The 16354-nt window shown below is 40.6% G+C and overlaps 1 protein-coding gene across 1 annotated transcript in view; it reads left to right on the top strand.

Annotated features, from left to right (window-relative positions):
• Positions 1-16354, top strand: part of LOC126199216 (ribosome production factor 2 homolog) — a 55015-nt gene that overhangs the window by 20647 nt on the left and 18014 nt on the right. The window contains exon 3 of the mRNA XM_049935997.1: positions 9591-9750. Coding sequence (XP_049791954.1) covers positions 9591-9750 — 160 coding nt within the window. The remainder of the gene's footprint in view (positions 1-9590; positions 9751-16354) is intronic.

Genomic DNA, 16354 nt, shown 5'->3' with positions numbered 1-16354 from the left:
TGAAAGAGAACTGATTAAAATTAAGATAAACAAATACAGCAGTCAGTTCTGCAGTAATATGGTATACATTGGAACAAAAGAAAATGATAAGGGCCAGATGTACATAAATAAATGTTACAACCATGGGCATGGACATATTATGGCATATGTCAGAAGCAAAGTAAATCGGTTGGGATGGATGTCCATATATAAATATTACAAAAGTGGACCTTTTCTTATTTTTTACTTTAAATTGGAAAGCAGTTGAATGAAATTTTGAAGAAGGGATGCATTGGCTAACTCGGTTTGTTCATTGAGATTTTGTCGTGATTTGCTTTTATGTACTATATTTCAATCTCCTCAAGCAAATTCATAAGGCCACCTTTCTCAGCATGGTGCAATACTTGTACATGGAATTCAGTGTTCTTTATTCCATGATTGTTGGTAGCTGTGTGCATGGCAAATGTGGATTCTGAAATGTTCAAACGTATGGCAGCTATATGCTCTTCGAACCGTGTCTCGATGCTTCTTCCAGAGTTTGTATATGCAACATTTTTTGTCTGGAGGGTTGTTGTTTTTTTTTTTTTTAAGTTGTGAACTGATAACTGCAGGAGTTTGTGCATTTTTAAATAGGTTGCTTATTTTATAGGATATGCTCCCTAAGAAAGGTAGAGCAACATATTGTCTGCTCTTTTCTATCGTGGCTTGTGTAAGTTGCATGGTTGTCTGGTGCACAATTTTGTTCACTGATGGTTTTTGGATTTTTTGTGACAGTTCGTCTATAATGAGAGGGCTGTATCCATTGTTTGAGGCTATTGTTAATGACACTGATTTCTTTTTCTTTTTTAACTTGCTCAAGAGGAATTTTGTGTAGGCAGTTTAGTGTGAATCTAGAAGTGTCATAGAGATGCTGAAGGAACTGAACTGGAAGACTCTTAAGACAGACATAAGCTGTCCCAAGAAAGTCCATTAACAAAAAAAGTATCAAGAAATGGCTTTAAATGATTACTCAAGGGATAAACTGCAACATTCTATGTATCTCACACATAGGGATCTTGAGGATAAGATTAGAATAATTACTGCATGCAAAAGACATTCAAACAGTCATTTTTCCTGCGCTCTACACATCAAAGGAACAGGAAGAAACACTAATAACTGATACAGTAGGGCGTACCCTCTGCCATGCACCTCATAGTGGTTTGCAGCGCATAGATGTATATGTAGATGTGTGTGACATTCCAGGTGGGTATCGTAATATCCACTTACCTCCTCATTAACCTTTTTCTACAATGGGTCATTATCCTGTAATCCTTCTGAAGCTGATGTGTGGTGTCCACCATAATTCCATTTTGAGGGCCATGCTAGCAAAGTATATCTACTTGAAAGGTCTAGGGATGTAAGAAACTGACCGGTTAAAACCTAGACCAGTATTTTAATTCTTAATTGCCTTTATTTTTCAGTATTTGTTTTGTATCTTTTATAGCAGTTCTTTTTTCCACCCCTTTTTTCATTTCTTGCTAATAAACAGATTAAAAATGGCATACCAATTTGCCCTAACTGCAGTGCTAAAATGTTTGGTTTTCAAATAACACTTTTTTTTTAATGAGTATTGTTTATTCCTAAAATTTCCATTGCTTTGGAATATTGGATTGTCATAGAAAATGGGAAATGTGTTCAGTGCTATTTTAACAACAATGCCAACAGTTTGAAACCAGCAACAAATGACAGAAGAATCAGTACAACATTACTGAGATAGTAATGTACCTTTTACCATGTGGTGTGGCATGGTAGGTGCTCCGTGTGTAAATGCCATAGGCAAGACTTGCTCCCACCTGTTCTGTATGGAAGTTTCTCGCTGCCGTCATTGGACCTTTCACTCTTACTGTAGCCGTGCCCATTCCCTTCACCTTTGATGTCTCTGCTGGAGACACTGAGACCGATTTCTGACACAGCCTCAACCTCATATCGATAGAGATCTTCTACTTCTTCACCTTTACAGAATTTTTCCATCTTTGCTTGAAGTTTACATTATTACTGGAAATAATACTAATAAAAAACTGTAAATCAGATGTTTCAGAAACCCGTTATTTTAAATAGCTTTAACATTCAGGGTAAACTGGAGATTAAAAAATGGTATATCCAAAAGCTGGTTGTTTTAGCAGTAACTGCCATCCCTAGCAGGGTCACACAAGTCGGAAAGGCCTCAGTAGAGGAGCTAGACAAATTGTATCTCATATAGGATGGGGGGGGGGGGGGGGGAGACTCTGTAGGTGAGAAGAGCCAACCATCCCCAGGGTAGTAAACGCCAAGGGAAAATTCTGTTGCTCCGAGTTGGTTCTGGGCATGAGGCTAACAACCTCTCGTCGTAAAGTTGAATTTATCCTAATGGAAGTAGATGTAAGAAAGCATTTACTGTTTGGAGAACACCTAATAAATATCTAAAAACATAAGTTCCATGAATGAGCCTTAAGCTTTAAACAATCCTTATTATTGTTTTCAAGTCTCGAGCCAGTGGTGTGGACAGTCTAGCTTGAACAAGTTTGATGTTTTTAGCAAATTTCATCGACTTCAAATATGCAACAGAAACCCACAAGTTGCTGTTAACTAATACAGGCTTTAGGGGGAACAGAAGGTACTGCTTTCAAATTTTTAGCAAAGAATTGTGTATGATGAGTTTACCAATTGATGACACATTTTTAAATTTTTAATTTACGTATTTTGTAATTTGAGGGATTCCATGTTGAGGGTGGAGACTTCTTCCATATTTTGGGATGGTTATATCATGATTTTAAATTAATTTCTACATTTTTTGTGAGATCTGACATCTAAAAAATTTTGTAGCTCTTTTTATATTTTTGTGCTTTCCTTGGTGACGTATGTTGCAATGTTTGTGTTTTACTGAACTGATTTTGGCACATTATTTGCTGTGCGTTTTATTTACTAGTGTACATGTATTAAGTGGTTACACTGTCACTGAGTTCTAAATCTTTCCCTACCATTAGTATTTGATCCTGCCTATTGCAATCCATGGTGTCTCCTATTATCTGCAACTAATGTCAGTACTTGGTTTTAAAATTAATTTATTGTATTTATTTCTCCTTGTGGTTGGCTTGTTGTGCATATCACTTACCTGTAGCTCATGAAGGTGAATGTGGTGAGTATATATAGTGTTCTACTAATGATGACAATAGAAGAGAGAGGATAAAACTTGACACTATTGGCAAACAGTCACCTCTTCTCGAATAGCACCAGGAATACTGATGAGCTTAATGACCGAGGTGACAGAAAGACCACGCTCAAAGATGTGAATATGCTGTCTCTACTGCTGCGAGATTTGAAATGTAACCCAGGACATTAATCTGGTCAAGTGATAAGAACTTTTACGCTACAACTTCTCCTAACTCCGTGCAACTCAAAAGTCGCCACGAAGCGCATATACAGAGTGGCCAGAAACAGTCTGAAAAGCTTGTAAGGGTCTTGCAGGGGAGGCTGTGCTGAGAAGTAATTGTTAAGAAAAAATTCTATATGTTACGCTGTTTCAGAGTTATTTTAGCATTGAAGTTTGCCAGTCAGATCGTCGCATGTGCAAATTCAAGCAACGTGCCAGAGACAATGTTGCCAGACTTGTTTTTCGTTTGGTTTCCTCAAGCTGAACAAACATAACTTCTACTCACCTACCTTAAATTTATCACTTCTGAAAAAAGCACATTTTAACTGGTAATGGGCATTTGAACAAGTGGTAACTCGTGGACCCTATGATGTCTGTTCATTACTTTATTTTAGCCCATGCAAGTACTTGAATTTGCACGCGCATGCAAAGACTTGATTGGCTCACATCAGTTCTAATTAATTCACAAATTGTGCAACATATTGAATATTTTTGTAACAATTATTTCTCAGTGCTACTTGGCCTGCGATACCCTCACAAGGTTTTCAGACTGTTTCTGACCACTTATGTTGTGTTTCTCCTTACAACCACGAAATAACTATGAAGTATCTGCCACAATGATTTAAATGCTGGTTCAAAAACTATATTATTTGCTAATGAATCAAGTATACTACTCAGGGGTCTAAACTCGGCCTTAATAGACAGCTGGGATGATACCTGAACAAGCTGTTCTTTCAGTCTCGCTATTTCAGTTTACTCTTTTGTCTGTGGATGTTATAATTTTGATACTGAGGGCAGGCCATCAGTAACTTTAAAAATAAAGTAATAATTGGTAGACAGACAGAGGAAAGAGAAATGATTACTGTTGATGAATTGAACTTTTTCTTCAAACAGAAGCTGTTCACATTGGCACTTCGTCACTTAAGCTGTGGTGTGAAAGGTCTGTTTTTGATGTATCATAAAACATTCTTTTGTTGCAAAGAAATGGGAATGTTTGGTTGCGTAACAGTAATTATTACTATTGTATTTGCTTGTTCACGTTCATCGTTTTGTCATTTTGGTGAGAGGAAATCTGCCCTCAATCACCATATTCATTCTGGCTATTGTTTATCATGTAAGTAATAATAATTTACAGTTACTGTGATTCTGAATATAAAGAACATGATCAATAAAGTTCATCGTTACCCATGGCACAACGGCAGATCTCATACATCCAAAATAACCATAAATACAAACTTAAGCTTGTATACCTATGTCCATAAAAGAGCAGAAACACAATGTTCAAAAATTTTCAGTTAGTAACAGTTACTTTACCCTATTCCTCCATAAATAATTATCAATATCTATACAAGGACAGATTCTTTGCTGATTGGAACAGTTAACAGAGCTAGGATAAAGGCAGCCACCCACCTGTAGCTAATTAATTAATTGATTGTTTTGTTGGTCCGTTTCACGATTTTTGTACATACTTACAAACTGATATTGGAGGGATAAATTTTTGTGAGATGATGATATGAAACAACGTGAATTTATGTGATAATTACAAATTTATGAGGGTGGTTTGAAAAGTTCTGATGGAGCCATATCAGGTGAATGAGGCAGGTGTGGCAACAATTTGTACCTTAGTTCGCGTAATTTTGGCTTGGTGACGGCACATGTGTGCAGCACGCATTGTCTTGATGGAAGATTACTTTCTTCCTTGCTAAACCTGGCCTTTTTTCACGTATCTTTTGGTGCAATTTGTCCAGGAGGTCAGCATAGAATTCTCCAGTAATTGTTTGCCCAGTGGGGAGATAATATACAAACAGAATCCCCTTCGTATCCCAGAACACTGATGCTGTGGCCTTTCCCGCCGAAGGAATTGTCTTTGCTTTCTTTGGTGGAGGAGAATCAGCATGTTTCCACTGCTTTGACTGTTTTGTCTCTGGTGTAAAGTAGTGCACCCAAGTTTCATCTGTAGTCACAAACCAGCACAAAAAATTTTCCGGAATGAGATTTTCACTCTGCAGCGGAGTGTGCGCTGATACAAAACTTCTTGGCAGATTAAAACTGTGTGCCGGACCGAGACTCGAACTCAGGACCTTTGTCTTTCACGGGCAAGTGCTCTACCAATTGAGCTACCCAAGCACGACTCACGCCCTGTCCACATAGCTTCACTTCCACCAGTACCTCATCTCCTACCTTCCAAACTTTACAGAAGCTCTCCTGCGAAAAAATCTTGTTCGTTTCTCCTAAAACAGGCCAAACATTGTTCCAATATATCCATTCTCATGCATTTTTAATCCACTGTCAAGAGTTGCGGTACCCGTCTTGCAGATATTTTTTTCATTTCTAATTCTTCAGTTAAAATGTGGTATCCCCTTTCAGATGACGTCTGGCAAGCATGAGCAATTTCACGCACTTTCAATTGGTGATCCTACATGACCATTTTGTTCACTTTTGCAATGATTTCTGGAGTAGTGACACATCTTGGCTGGCCACTGCATGGATTATCATCTAAGCTCTTCCAACCAAATTTAAATTCATTTGTCCTCTTGGCAACAGTTGAATATGAAGAAGCAGAGTCCCCCAGTGTATTCTGGAAATTGGCATGAATGTTCTTTGCTTTCATACCTTTCTTTATAAAGTACTTAATCACTGCTTGAAGCTCAATTTTTTTTCCATCTTCACAAATCACTATGCGGGAACAACAACAGAGGCACATCAACGCCACAGCTCTTCCAAGAGCACTGATGCGGCACATGTTTACAGGCAGCAGGTCAATGAATATAAAGTGAACAACTCATTGCACTAGCGCTGATCTCTCATGGTGATTGCGAGAACTTGTCAACCACTCAACCACCCTCGTGTATCTATTACAATATAAATAAGTTTATTTACATAAAACTCTGAAAAAATGCGTTCATTCATATTACTGTCTTCATGCTCTTCTCAAGAACAGTTTTCTGGTTGAAAAGCAAGAGGCTCCATGTCAGGGTGGTTTCCGCCAGGGTCGCTCTACTGCTGATGATCTTGTGTCCCTCGAGTCAGCCTACTGGCTCCATTTCAGGGCAGCTTCCGCCACGGTCACTCTACCACTGATAATCTTGTATCCCTTGAGTCTGTCATCTGCACAGCCTTTTCCAGACGCCAACACCTGGTTGCCATCTTTTTTGATTTATGGAAATCGTATCACACGACCTGGCGACATCTTATCCTTGCCACATTGTACAAGTGCGGTCTCTGAGGCCTGCTCCCGATTTTTATCCAGAACTTCCTGTCACTTCATACTTTCCGTGTGCAAGTTGGTGCCTCCCATAGTTCCATCCATATCCAGGAGAATGGTGTCCCGCAGGGCTCTGTATTGATTGTATCTCTACTTTTAGTTGCCATTAATGGTCTGGCAGCAGCTGTAGGGCCATCTGTCTCACCCTATCTGTATGCAGATAACTTCTGCATTTTGTACTGCTCCACCAGTACTGGTGTTGCTGAGCGGCACCTACAGGGAGCCATCTACAAGGCACAGTCATGGGCCCTAGCCCACAGCTTCCAGTTTGAGGCTGCAAAGTTGTGTGTTATGTACTTCTGTCGGCATTGTCCGTTCATCTGGAACCAGAACTTTACCTTAATGACAATCCACTCACTGTATTGGAGACATTGATTGTTAGGACTGGTTTTCGATGCCAGATTGACTCGGCTTCTTTACCTTCGTGAGCTTAAGCGGAAGTGCTGGCAGCACCTCAATGCCCTCTGCTGTCTGAGCAACACCAGTTGGGATGCAGATCACTCTACGCTACTGCAGCTCTACAGAGCCCCTGTTCAATCGGCCTTGACTATGGGAGTCTGGTTTATGGTTTGGCGGCACCCTCAGCGTTGCGTTTACTCAACCCAGTGCACCACTGTAGCATTTGCCTAGCGACAGGAGCTTTTAGGAAGAGTCCGGTGACCAGCATCCTGGTGGAGGCCGGTGTACCTCCATTGCAGGTTAGGCATGTACAACTGCTGGACAGTTACGTTGCACATGTTCATAGTTCTCCTGCACATCCGAATTAATGTCTCCTCTTCCCACCTATGGCGGTTCACCTCCTGCATCGGCAGCCCAGGTCAGCACTTCCAATTGCAGTTCGTGTCCGATCCCTTCTTTCCAAACTGGAATCCTTGCCTTTACCACCTATACTTGAGGTCCATTCACGTACACCTCCACTGTGTACACCTAGGCCGCAGCTTCACCAGGACCTTTCACATGGCCCTAAGGACTCAGTTAACCCTGTGGCTCTCCGCTGCCACTTCCTCTTGATTCTTAACATGTACCGAGGCCGTGAAGTGGTTTACACTGACGCTCGAAGACTTAGTGAACAGCATTCCTTGCCCGATAGCTGCAGTGTTTTCATTGCCGAGCTGGTGGCTACATCTCGTGCTTTTCAGCACATCTGTTAATGCCCTGGGGAGTCATTTTTTCTGTGTACCGACACTTTGAGCAGCTTACAAGCTATTGACCAGTGCTACCCTTGTCATCCTTTGGTAGCGACCATCCAGGAGTCCATCTATGCCCGGGAACGGTCCAGTCGTTCAGTGATGTTTGTCTGGACCCCATGTCATGTCGGGATCACGGGCAACAAACTTGCCGACAGGCTACATGAAAACCACTTATGGAGATCGGCTTCTCTGCAGCTGACCTGCATTCAGTACTGCGCCCCAAGGTTTTTCGGCTTTGCGAGGTGGAATTGCATAACCTCAGTATGCACAACAAACTGCGTGCCATTAAGGCGACTACGAATGTGTGGAAGACCTCCACGCAGGCCTCTCACAGGGACTCTGTGGTTCTCTGTCGGCTCCGCATTGGCCACGCTTGGGTGACACATGGCTACCTCCTGCGCCGTGATGACCCACCTCAGTGTTGGTGCGGCACCCGAATGACAGTGGCCCATATCTTGGTGAGCTGTCCTTTGGCTGCCCTGCGACAGACTCTTCCATTACCAGACTCGTTGCCTTTAATTTTAGCTGACAACGCCTCATCAGCTAATTTAGTTTTACGTTTTATACGTGTGGTGGGTTTTATCATTCTGTATAAGTTTCCGCACATGTTCTTTGTCCCTTTGTGTTCTCCACTCCAATGCTTTTAAGCTGGATGTTTTAATATGTCGCATAGTGGCTGGCTTTTCCTTTTTATTCTCGTGGTCAGCCAGACACAGTCATCCGCTCTCTTGTTTTTATCCCTTCTACCTGTTTTGTCCATAGTAGTGTTGGTTGTCCTCCTGTCATTCTTCTGGTTGTTCCATTCTCCTGTTATTGTGCTGTACGTCTCCTTTCTTTTCTTGTTTCCCTTGTGTAATTATTTTACCGGGAACAAGGGACCGATGACCTCGTTGTATGGTCCCCACCCCACCCCACCCCCCGCCACCCTCGCCCCCCCCCCACCCCACCCCCCTACTTTAAACCAACCAACCATCTTTTGTTAGCAGCACCATATGAGTTAGGCAGGTTTTGTCCTTCTGATCTGCTCCTCTTTCCACAATGTTGTTACTTCATAGGAGACTTCTTTTGCGTTCTAGCTGCTGCTTGCCCGTCTTCTGTGAAAGCAGAGAATAAAAGCTTGACTAACAATACCTTGGAGGTAAAGTTTATTTTCTGCATAAAATGTATTGAGTTCCATACAATAGCTGGGCTCTTTCTGATACTTTTCCATGACATTTGAAAAAAGGTGAAAGATAGAATTTAGGCATTCATGTGTTAGATGCTCAGTAGATAGTTTTCATGAATAAATGCATTGGAGATTTCCAAGAGACTCACACCAATCACTCTCACATCCAGGTGCTAAAGGCCCAAGGTAAGAACCAAGTCTACTGGTATCTTTTATTTGTTTTTATTTACAGTAGATGGTTTTCAATTATAAGAAAATTCTCCATTGCTCAGTGACATAGTGGTGTCCATTGGAAAAGCAACTGACATTGTGAAATAAAAACCTGGAAAGTCAAATTACTGTATCAGCAAAACTAAGTATCATTTTATGTACAATCTGGTATTCATTATTCATAAAATAGAATACTGGTATCTTCTTCGGGGCTGCCAAACACATTTGTCAGACAAATAAGTAAATAGACTTTCATTTAATAGTAAAGATAGAATTAATCCCCTAAGAAGATACCAAAATAAACTGCCAACAAAAGTATCATTATTTTAGATTTTCATTTTCTAATAGTTTTTGTTATATGTTTGTTATTTAATTGTTATTTTCTGGTTTCAGTATGCAATGAAAAAACCTCAAGCAGTTATGTTAAGTAAGAAGCACGATATCCTGCCATTTGAAAACATTGTTCCTGTTGAAGATTTTGCAAGGAAGTATAACACAAATCTTTTCGTGTTTGGTTCACATAATAAGAAGAGACCTAATAATTTAGTGTTAGGTTTGTATGCATGCTAATTTGTATCAATTAATAATATTTGTGGGAAAGTAAAATGGATCATTGGACTTGTCATTTAGTGTTGTGTTCAGAATTGGTGTGAGCACATATTTGTGCTAATGAAACATAATTAAAAAATGGACTTAACTCATTTTATCTGTCACTGAAGTATCAAGAGGAAGGAAGAACCTGTGGCAATTCTGCCTCTTACACAAAAGATACCTATATAAATATACATGCAGGGTTGCCCAGGGAAAGTAAAATTTGCAATTTAATTATGAGAAACTGGAATAGGTGGAAGACCGATAAACACACAAGCAAACCCTGATATTTAAGAGTATCTTCTTCAGCAGAAGGAAATGACATGGAGAAAATAAATATAAAAGTAAAGAAAGGCCATTCAGTTTTTTCTTTCACATTCAGGTGTTGGATAGAAGGAAAAGGTCACTCTGACTGTAATCCTCCTCTGAATGAAGGGTCTCTCTCTCTCTTTTTTTCGTCCACATATTCTCCTCCTTGGCACAGAGTTAACAGCATCTTCTTTTTTTCCTCTTTGATCTGAATTGCTTTTCTTTTCTTAAATGTTACACACACACACACAATAAAACCTCATTTAAAAAGTGTTTTATTTGCAGTAACATTCTCCTCATGGAATACAAACTAAAGCTCTGCAGCAATATCTACTTCAGTTTAAAATGAAATTTATGTGACAGTGCTTGTTATAACAGTGAGTATAAATGAAATTAATCATTATCAACACTAACATTCTAAATGCATTGTACTTCTTTTGTGGCCAATGTAACACAGCAATTACTTGTTTAATTCCTCAAGTGGTTATCATCATTTAAGTTCCTTATTGACTCACATTTATTCTATAACTTTTTTTTCCAATGAGAATTCACATAATTTAACGTATTGTATTCATGATACCTTTGCAAAACAAAACAAAAACACAAATAATATCGAGATAGCAAATAATTCTGCCCATAAATATATAATAATTATCAGTAGCCTGGCCTTCTACTTTTTATTCACTTCATCATTTGTGATAGTTTGAAAAGAGAATCATAAATCACACTGTTACGGATTAAGACTTTTCTCCAGTTTGAGTGACAAAGCTGCTGTCAGAGTGGCGTCTGTTTGGCACGATTATGTCACTGGCCATTAAAACTTGGTTTTCCTTTCTGTATTTCTCCATTAACAATAACTCTGGTTTGGAATGTGCATAATACAAAATTTATTCAGCCTGTTACTATATATTTATTTATATTTTGTTTCTGAATCCTGCAAGTGTGAAGAAATTCACATTGTAACAAGTTACAGTTATTGTATTGTGCTTGTTTTATGAGTGATTGACCTTGTTCAGGATTTCTTTTCTACATTCATACTGTTTTACAGTTACTCTTGAAAATCCTGTGGTCGATCGGTAACTTTTTTGTCTTAATTGCAACCTGTTTAATCTGCACTTTCACGAGAATCAAATCAAAGTGAACAATTGAGAAGTTGGTAGATTATCATACATAACCATGACTTTGCCATTTTATTGTATTTTGTTTATTTGTGTTTTAAGTAGCTACCCATTGAGGTGTCTGAGATGTTGCATGAAAGGATAAGTATCCACCATTGCCCATTGCTTCAGTTAATGCAACATTTGATTTAAATTAAAAATATGTAAAACAACATCTAGATATTATAGCAGCAAAGAAGCTTTATTGAAAAATAAAGAAATATTGTGTGTCTTGCTAATTATATATGTTATCTTTTTTCCAGTGTTGTCTTCCTAAGGAATTGTTTTGTCTCTGTGAAGTTCTTAAGAGCTCGTTAATCTGTTTTGACACAAATCTTTTGTGTAATAAGTTTGTCAGTTTGTTCTTCTTATCCAAAGACACGGAACTGATTTTCTTGCTGGTTATCACAGTATGACCAGGTGGCTTATAAATTCCATTTGCAGCAAGAAGAGCAGTCATGGATTATCCCACTGAAAACAGTCAATGTATACAATAATTTCTAGATGATGACCAGTTTCACAACAAGTTGAAAATTCTTAATCTTCTTTTCTTATACACTCCTGGAAATTGAAATAAGAACACCGAGAATTCATTGTCCCAGGAAGGGGAAACTTTATTGACACATTCCTGGGGTCAGATACATCACATGATCACACTGACAGAACCACAGGCACATAGACACAGGCAACAGAGCATGCACAATGTCGGCACTAGTACAGTGTATATCCACCTTTCGCAGCAATGCAGGCTGCTATTCTCCCATGGAGACGATCGTAGAGATGCTGGATGTAGTCCTGTGGAACGGCTTGCCATGCCATTTCCACCTGGCGCCTCAGTTGGACCAGCGTTCGTGCTGGACGTGCAGACCGCGTGAGACGACGCTTCATCCAGTCCCAAACATGCTCAGTGGGGGACAGATCCGGAGATCTTGCTGGCCAGGGTAGTTGACTTACACCTTCTAGAGCACGTTGGGTGGCACGGGATACATGCGGACGTGCATTGTCCTGTTGGAACAGCAAGTTCCCTTGCCGGTCTAGGAATGGTAGAACGATGGGTTCGATGACGGTTTGGATGTACCGTGCACTATTCAGTGTCCCCTCGACGATCACCAGTGGTGTACGGCCAGTGTAGGAGATCGCTCCCCACACCATGATGCCGGGTGTTGGCCCTGTGTGCCTCGGTCGTATGCAGTCCTGATTGTGGCGCTCACCTGCACGGCGCCAAACACGCATACGACCATCATTGGCACCAAGGCAGAAGTGACTCTCATCGCTGAAGACGACACGTCTCCATTCGTCCCTCCATTCACGCCTGTCGCGACACCACTGGAGGCGGGCTGCACGATGTTGGGGCGTGAGCGGAAGACGGCCTAACGGTGTGCGGGACCGTAGCCCAGCTTCATGGAGACGGTTGCGAATGGTCCTCGCCGATACCCCAGGAGCAACAGTGTCCCTAATTTGCTGGGAAGTGGCGGTGCGGTCCCCTACGGCACTGCGTAGGATCCTACGGTCTTGGCGTGCATCCGTGTGTCGCTGCGGTCCGGTCCCAGGTCGACGGGCACGTGCACCTTCCGCCGACCACTGGCGACAACATCGATGTACTGTGGAGACCTCACGCCCCACGTGTTGAGCAATTCGGCGGTACGTCCACCCGGCCTCCCGCATGCCCATTATACGCCCTCGCTCAAAGTCCGTCAACTGCACATACGGTTCACGTGCACGCTGTCGCGGCATGCATACCAGTGTTAAAGACTGCGATGGAGCTCCGTATGCCACGGCAAACTGGCTGACACTGACGGCGGCGGTGCACAAATGCTGCGCAGCTAGCGCCATTTGACGGCCAACACCGCGGGTCCTGGTGTGTCCGCTGTGCCGTGCGTGTGATCATTGCTTGTACAGCCCTCTCGCAGTGTCCGGAGCAAGTATGGTGGGTCTGACACACCGGTGTCAATGTGTTCTTTTTTCCATTTCCAGGAGTGTATTTTCATATCGTGATAAGTTTTAAAATATTTCAGATTACGCCATTTTAGAATTCGCAGTAACTTTTTATATCATCTTTAAACTATGGAGTTTCATAAAAGGCATCTGTTCACAAACTGACTAGTCATTGTCAACACAGTTGCAGTGTTCTCAGTCTTGATAATGCGCCTGTTGACAACTTAGTGCCTCAGATGTACAGTGAGCTGTTACTTTGTCTCCTTCCATTATTTACATATCAAACACCTAAAAAATGGTAAAGCAACTGGCAGTGACAGCATCCCAGCTGAGATACTAAAATATGGAGGAGAAGCATTGCACAGACGTTTATTTCATCTGATACAGATAATCTGGAAAACAGAGAACATTCCAACAGAGTGGAGAGAATCATTAAGTGTCCCTGTACATAAAAAAGGAGATAGAGAAGATCTCAGAAACTATAGAGGAATATTATTAGTCAATATAGGTTATAAGATCATATCTTGTTTATTGCTATGCCACTTAAAACCATGTGCAGAAAATATAATTAGGGGTTATCAAAATGGCTTCCACAAAAACAGATCCACCACTGACAACATATTTGCACTCAAATCAATAAATGAAAAAGTTTGGGAATATAAACAAAAAATACATTATCTGTTCATCAATTTCATGAAAGCTTATGACTCCATCCATAGACAAAGCTTGTGGAATATGATGACTGAATTTGGTTTCCCAATTAAATTGATAAATCTGTGCAAAGTGTGCATGGATCGAAATACAAGCAGGGTTTTACTGTATGGATTAAAGTCTGGCAATTTTAAAAATAAAATTGGGTTAAGACAAGGAGATGCTTTAGCCCCCCTTCTCTTCGATATAGCTTTAGAAAGAGTTGTGAGGAAACTCAAACTGGTACCTGCTGGGATCCTCCAAGAAAGCAAAATTAACGTGTTAGCATATGCAGACCACATAGTGCTCATTGGAAACAGTGAGATTAAGCAATCATTTGTGGAGCTTGCAACAGAAGCATCAATATTTGGCGTGAAAGAAAAGACGAGAAAACAAAATACATCATAGTTCAAAGATGTAGAGATCAATGGGATAACCAATCACCTCTAATAGTTGGTGGACACAAATTCGAGCGTGTTGAACAATTGAACAAAATAAGAGACAGGTAGAAATAAAAGCAAGACTGCAAAATGCTAACCGAGCCTATTACGCAATACAAAACCTCTTAGGGTCCAAACTGCTGACTAGGAAAACTAAAAGAAAGTTATAAAACACAATCATCAGACTAGTTCTAATCTGTGGGGCAGAAACGTGGAGCTAAGGAAAACAGAACACCACCATTTACAAGTATTTGAGAATAAAGTTTATAGAAAAATCTTTGGTCCGTATTATGACAATGAATCACAATGCTGGAAGAGAAGACACAACATAGAAATCCACGAGCTGTCGCAACAACCAACGATAGTAAACATAATAAATGCTAGAAGACTGCAATGGGCTGGACATCTGATGAGAATGAAAGAAGATAAAATTGTGTTAAGGATATTCAGGGAGAAGCCATATGGCAAAAGACCAAGAGGGAGACCCAGGAGTATTTGGCACAATAGAATTGATTGCAATGTGAAAGATTGGGAATAAATAGCTGGTAAGAGGCAGCATAAGACAGGAGCATCTGAAGAAATCATGTGAGATCGGCACAGGAGCTTCAGGTCCCTTAGAAGTCTTCTACTACTACTACTACTACTATTACTGTTAATATTCCACCAAGGACTTTCTTTCCATTGACACATTTATTAATATAGTTGATATTCAATATTAATATAAGAACATTAATAACCACATCACACAATTGGCATCATTGTCAGTTTGGTAGTGTGTATTTTAGGAACAAATGTCATAAAAATGTTCCTTCTGTAAATAAAAATTTCCTGTGAAATGGCAGCAGAACGCAGCATGTCATTCTCAATGGAGAGAAGTCTTCCGAAGTAAGAGTGATTTCAGGTGTGCCACAGGGGAGTGTCATAGGACCGTTGCTATTCACAATATACATAAATGACCTTATGGATAACATCAGAAATTCACTGAGGCTTTTTGCAGATGATGCTGTGGTGTATCGAGAGGTTGTAACAATGGAAAATTGTACTGAAATGCAGGAGGATCTGCAGCGAATTGACGCATGGTGCAGGGAATGGCAATTGAATCTCAATGTAGACTAGTGTAATGTGCTGCGAATACATAGAAAGATAGATCCCTTATCATTTAGCTACAATATAGCAGGTCAGCAACTGGAAGCAGTTAATTCCATAAATTATCTGGGAGTACGCATTAGGAGTGATTTAAAATGGAATGATCATATAAAGTTGATCGTCGGTAAAGCAGATGCCAGACTGAGATTCATTGGAAGAATCCTAAGGAAATGCAATCCGAAAACAAAGGAAGTAGGTTACAGTACGCTTGTTCGCCCACTGCTTGAATATTGCTCAGCAGTGTGGGATCCGTACCAGATAGGGTTGATAGAAGAGATAGAGAAGATCCAACGGAGAGCAGTGCGCTTCGTTACAGGATCATTTAGTAATCGCGAAAGCGTTACGGAGATGATAGATAAACTCCAGTGGAAGACTCTGCAGGAGAGACGCTCAGTCGCTCGGTACGGGCTTTTGTTCAAGTTTCGAGATCATACCTTCACCGAAGAGTTAAGCAGTATATTGCTCCCTCCTACGTATATCTCGCGAAGAGACAATGAGGATAAAATCAGAGAGATTAGAGCCCACACAGAATCATACTGACAATCCTTCTTTCCACGAACAATACGAGACTGGAGTAGAAGGGAGAACCGATAGAGGTACTCAGGGTACCCTCCGCCACACACCGTCAGGTGGCTTGCGGAGTATGGATGTAGATGTAGATGTAGAAAAAAAGATATATAGGCCACAAGATGGAAGTAGGGATTGGCAGCCATCATGGCCATAAAGATTTGCGTTATTTATCACTGTTCAGTAATATTAGCAAGATGTTGAATTTTGTCCTCCAAACAGTGAAAACATCTGATTTGAAGTCTGAATCCAAAAGGTGAAACCAGAATGAATAACTTACAGTCAATTCCACCTCTGGGCAATAGCACTGTGGTCAAGACTG

Source organism: Schistocerca nitens, chromosome 8 (assembly GCF_023898315.1).
Source record: "Schistocerca nitens isolate TAMUIC-IGC-003100 chromosome 8, iqSchNite1.1, whole genome shotgun sequence".
NCBI classification, from domain to species: Eukaryota; Metazoa; Arthropoda; class Insecta; order Orthoptera; family Acrididae; genus Schistocerca; species Schistocerca nitens.
Note: the sequence above shows the minus strand (reverse complement) of the source record. Positions and strands in the feature narration are given on the sequence as shown.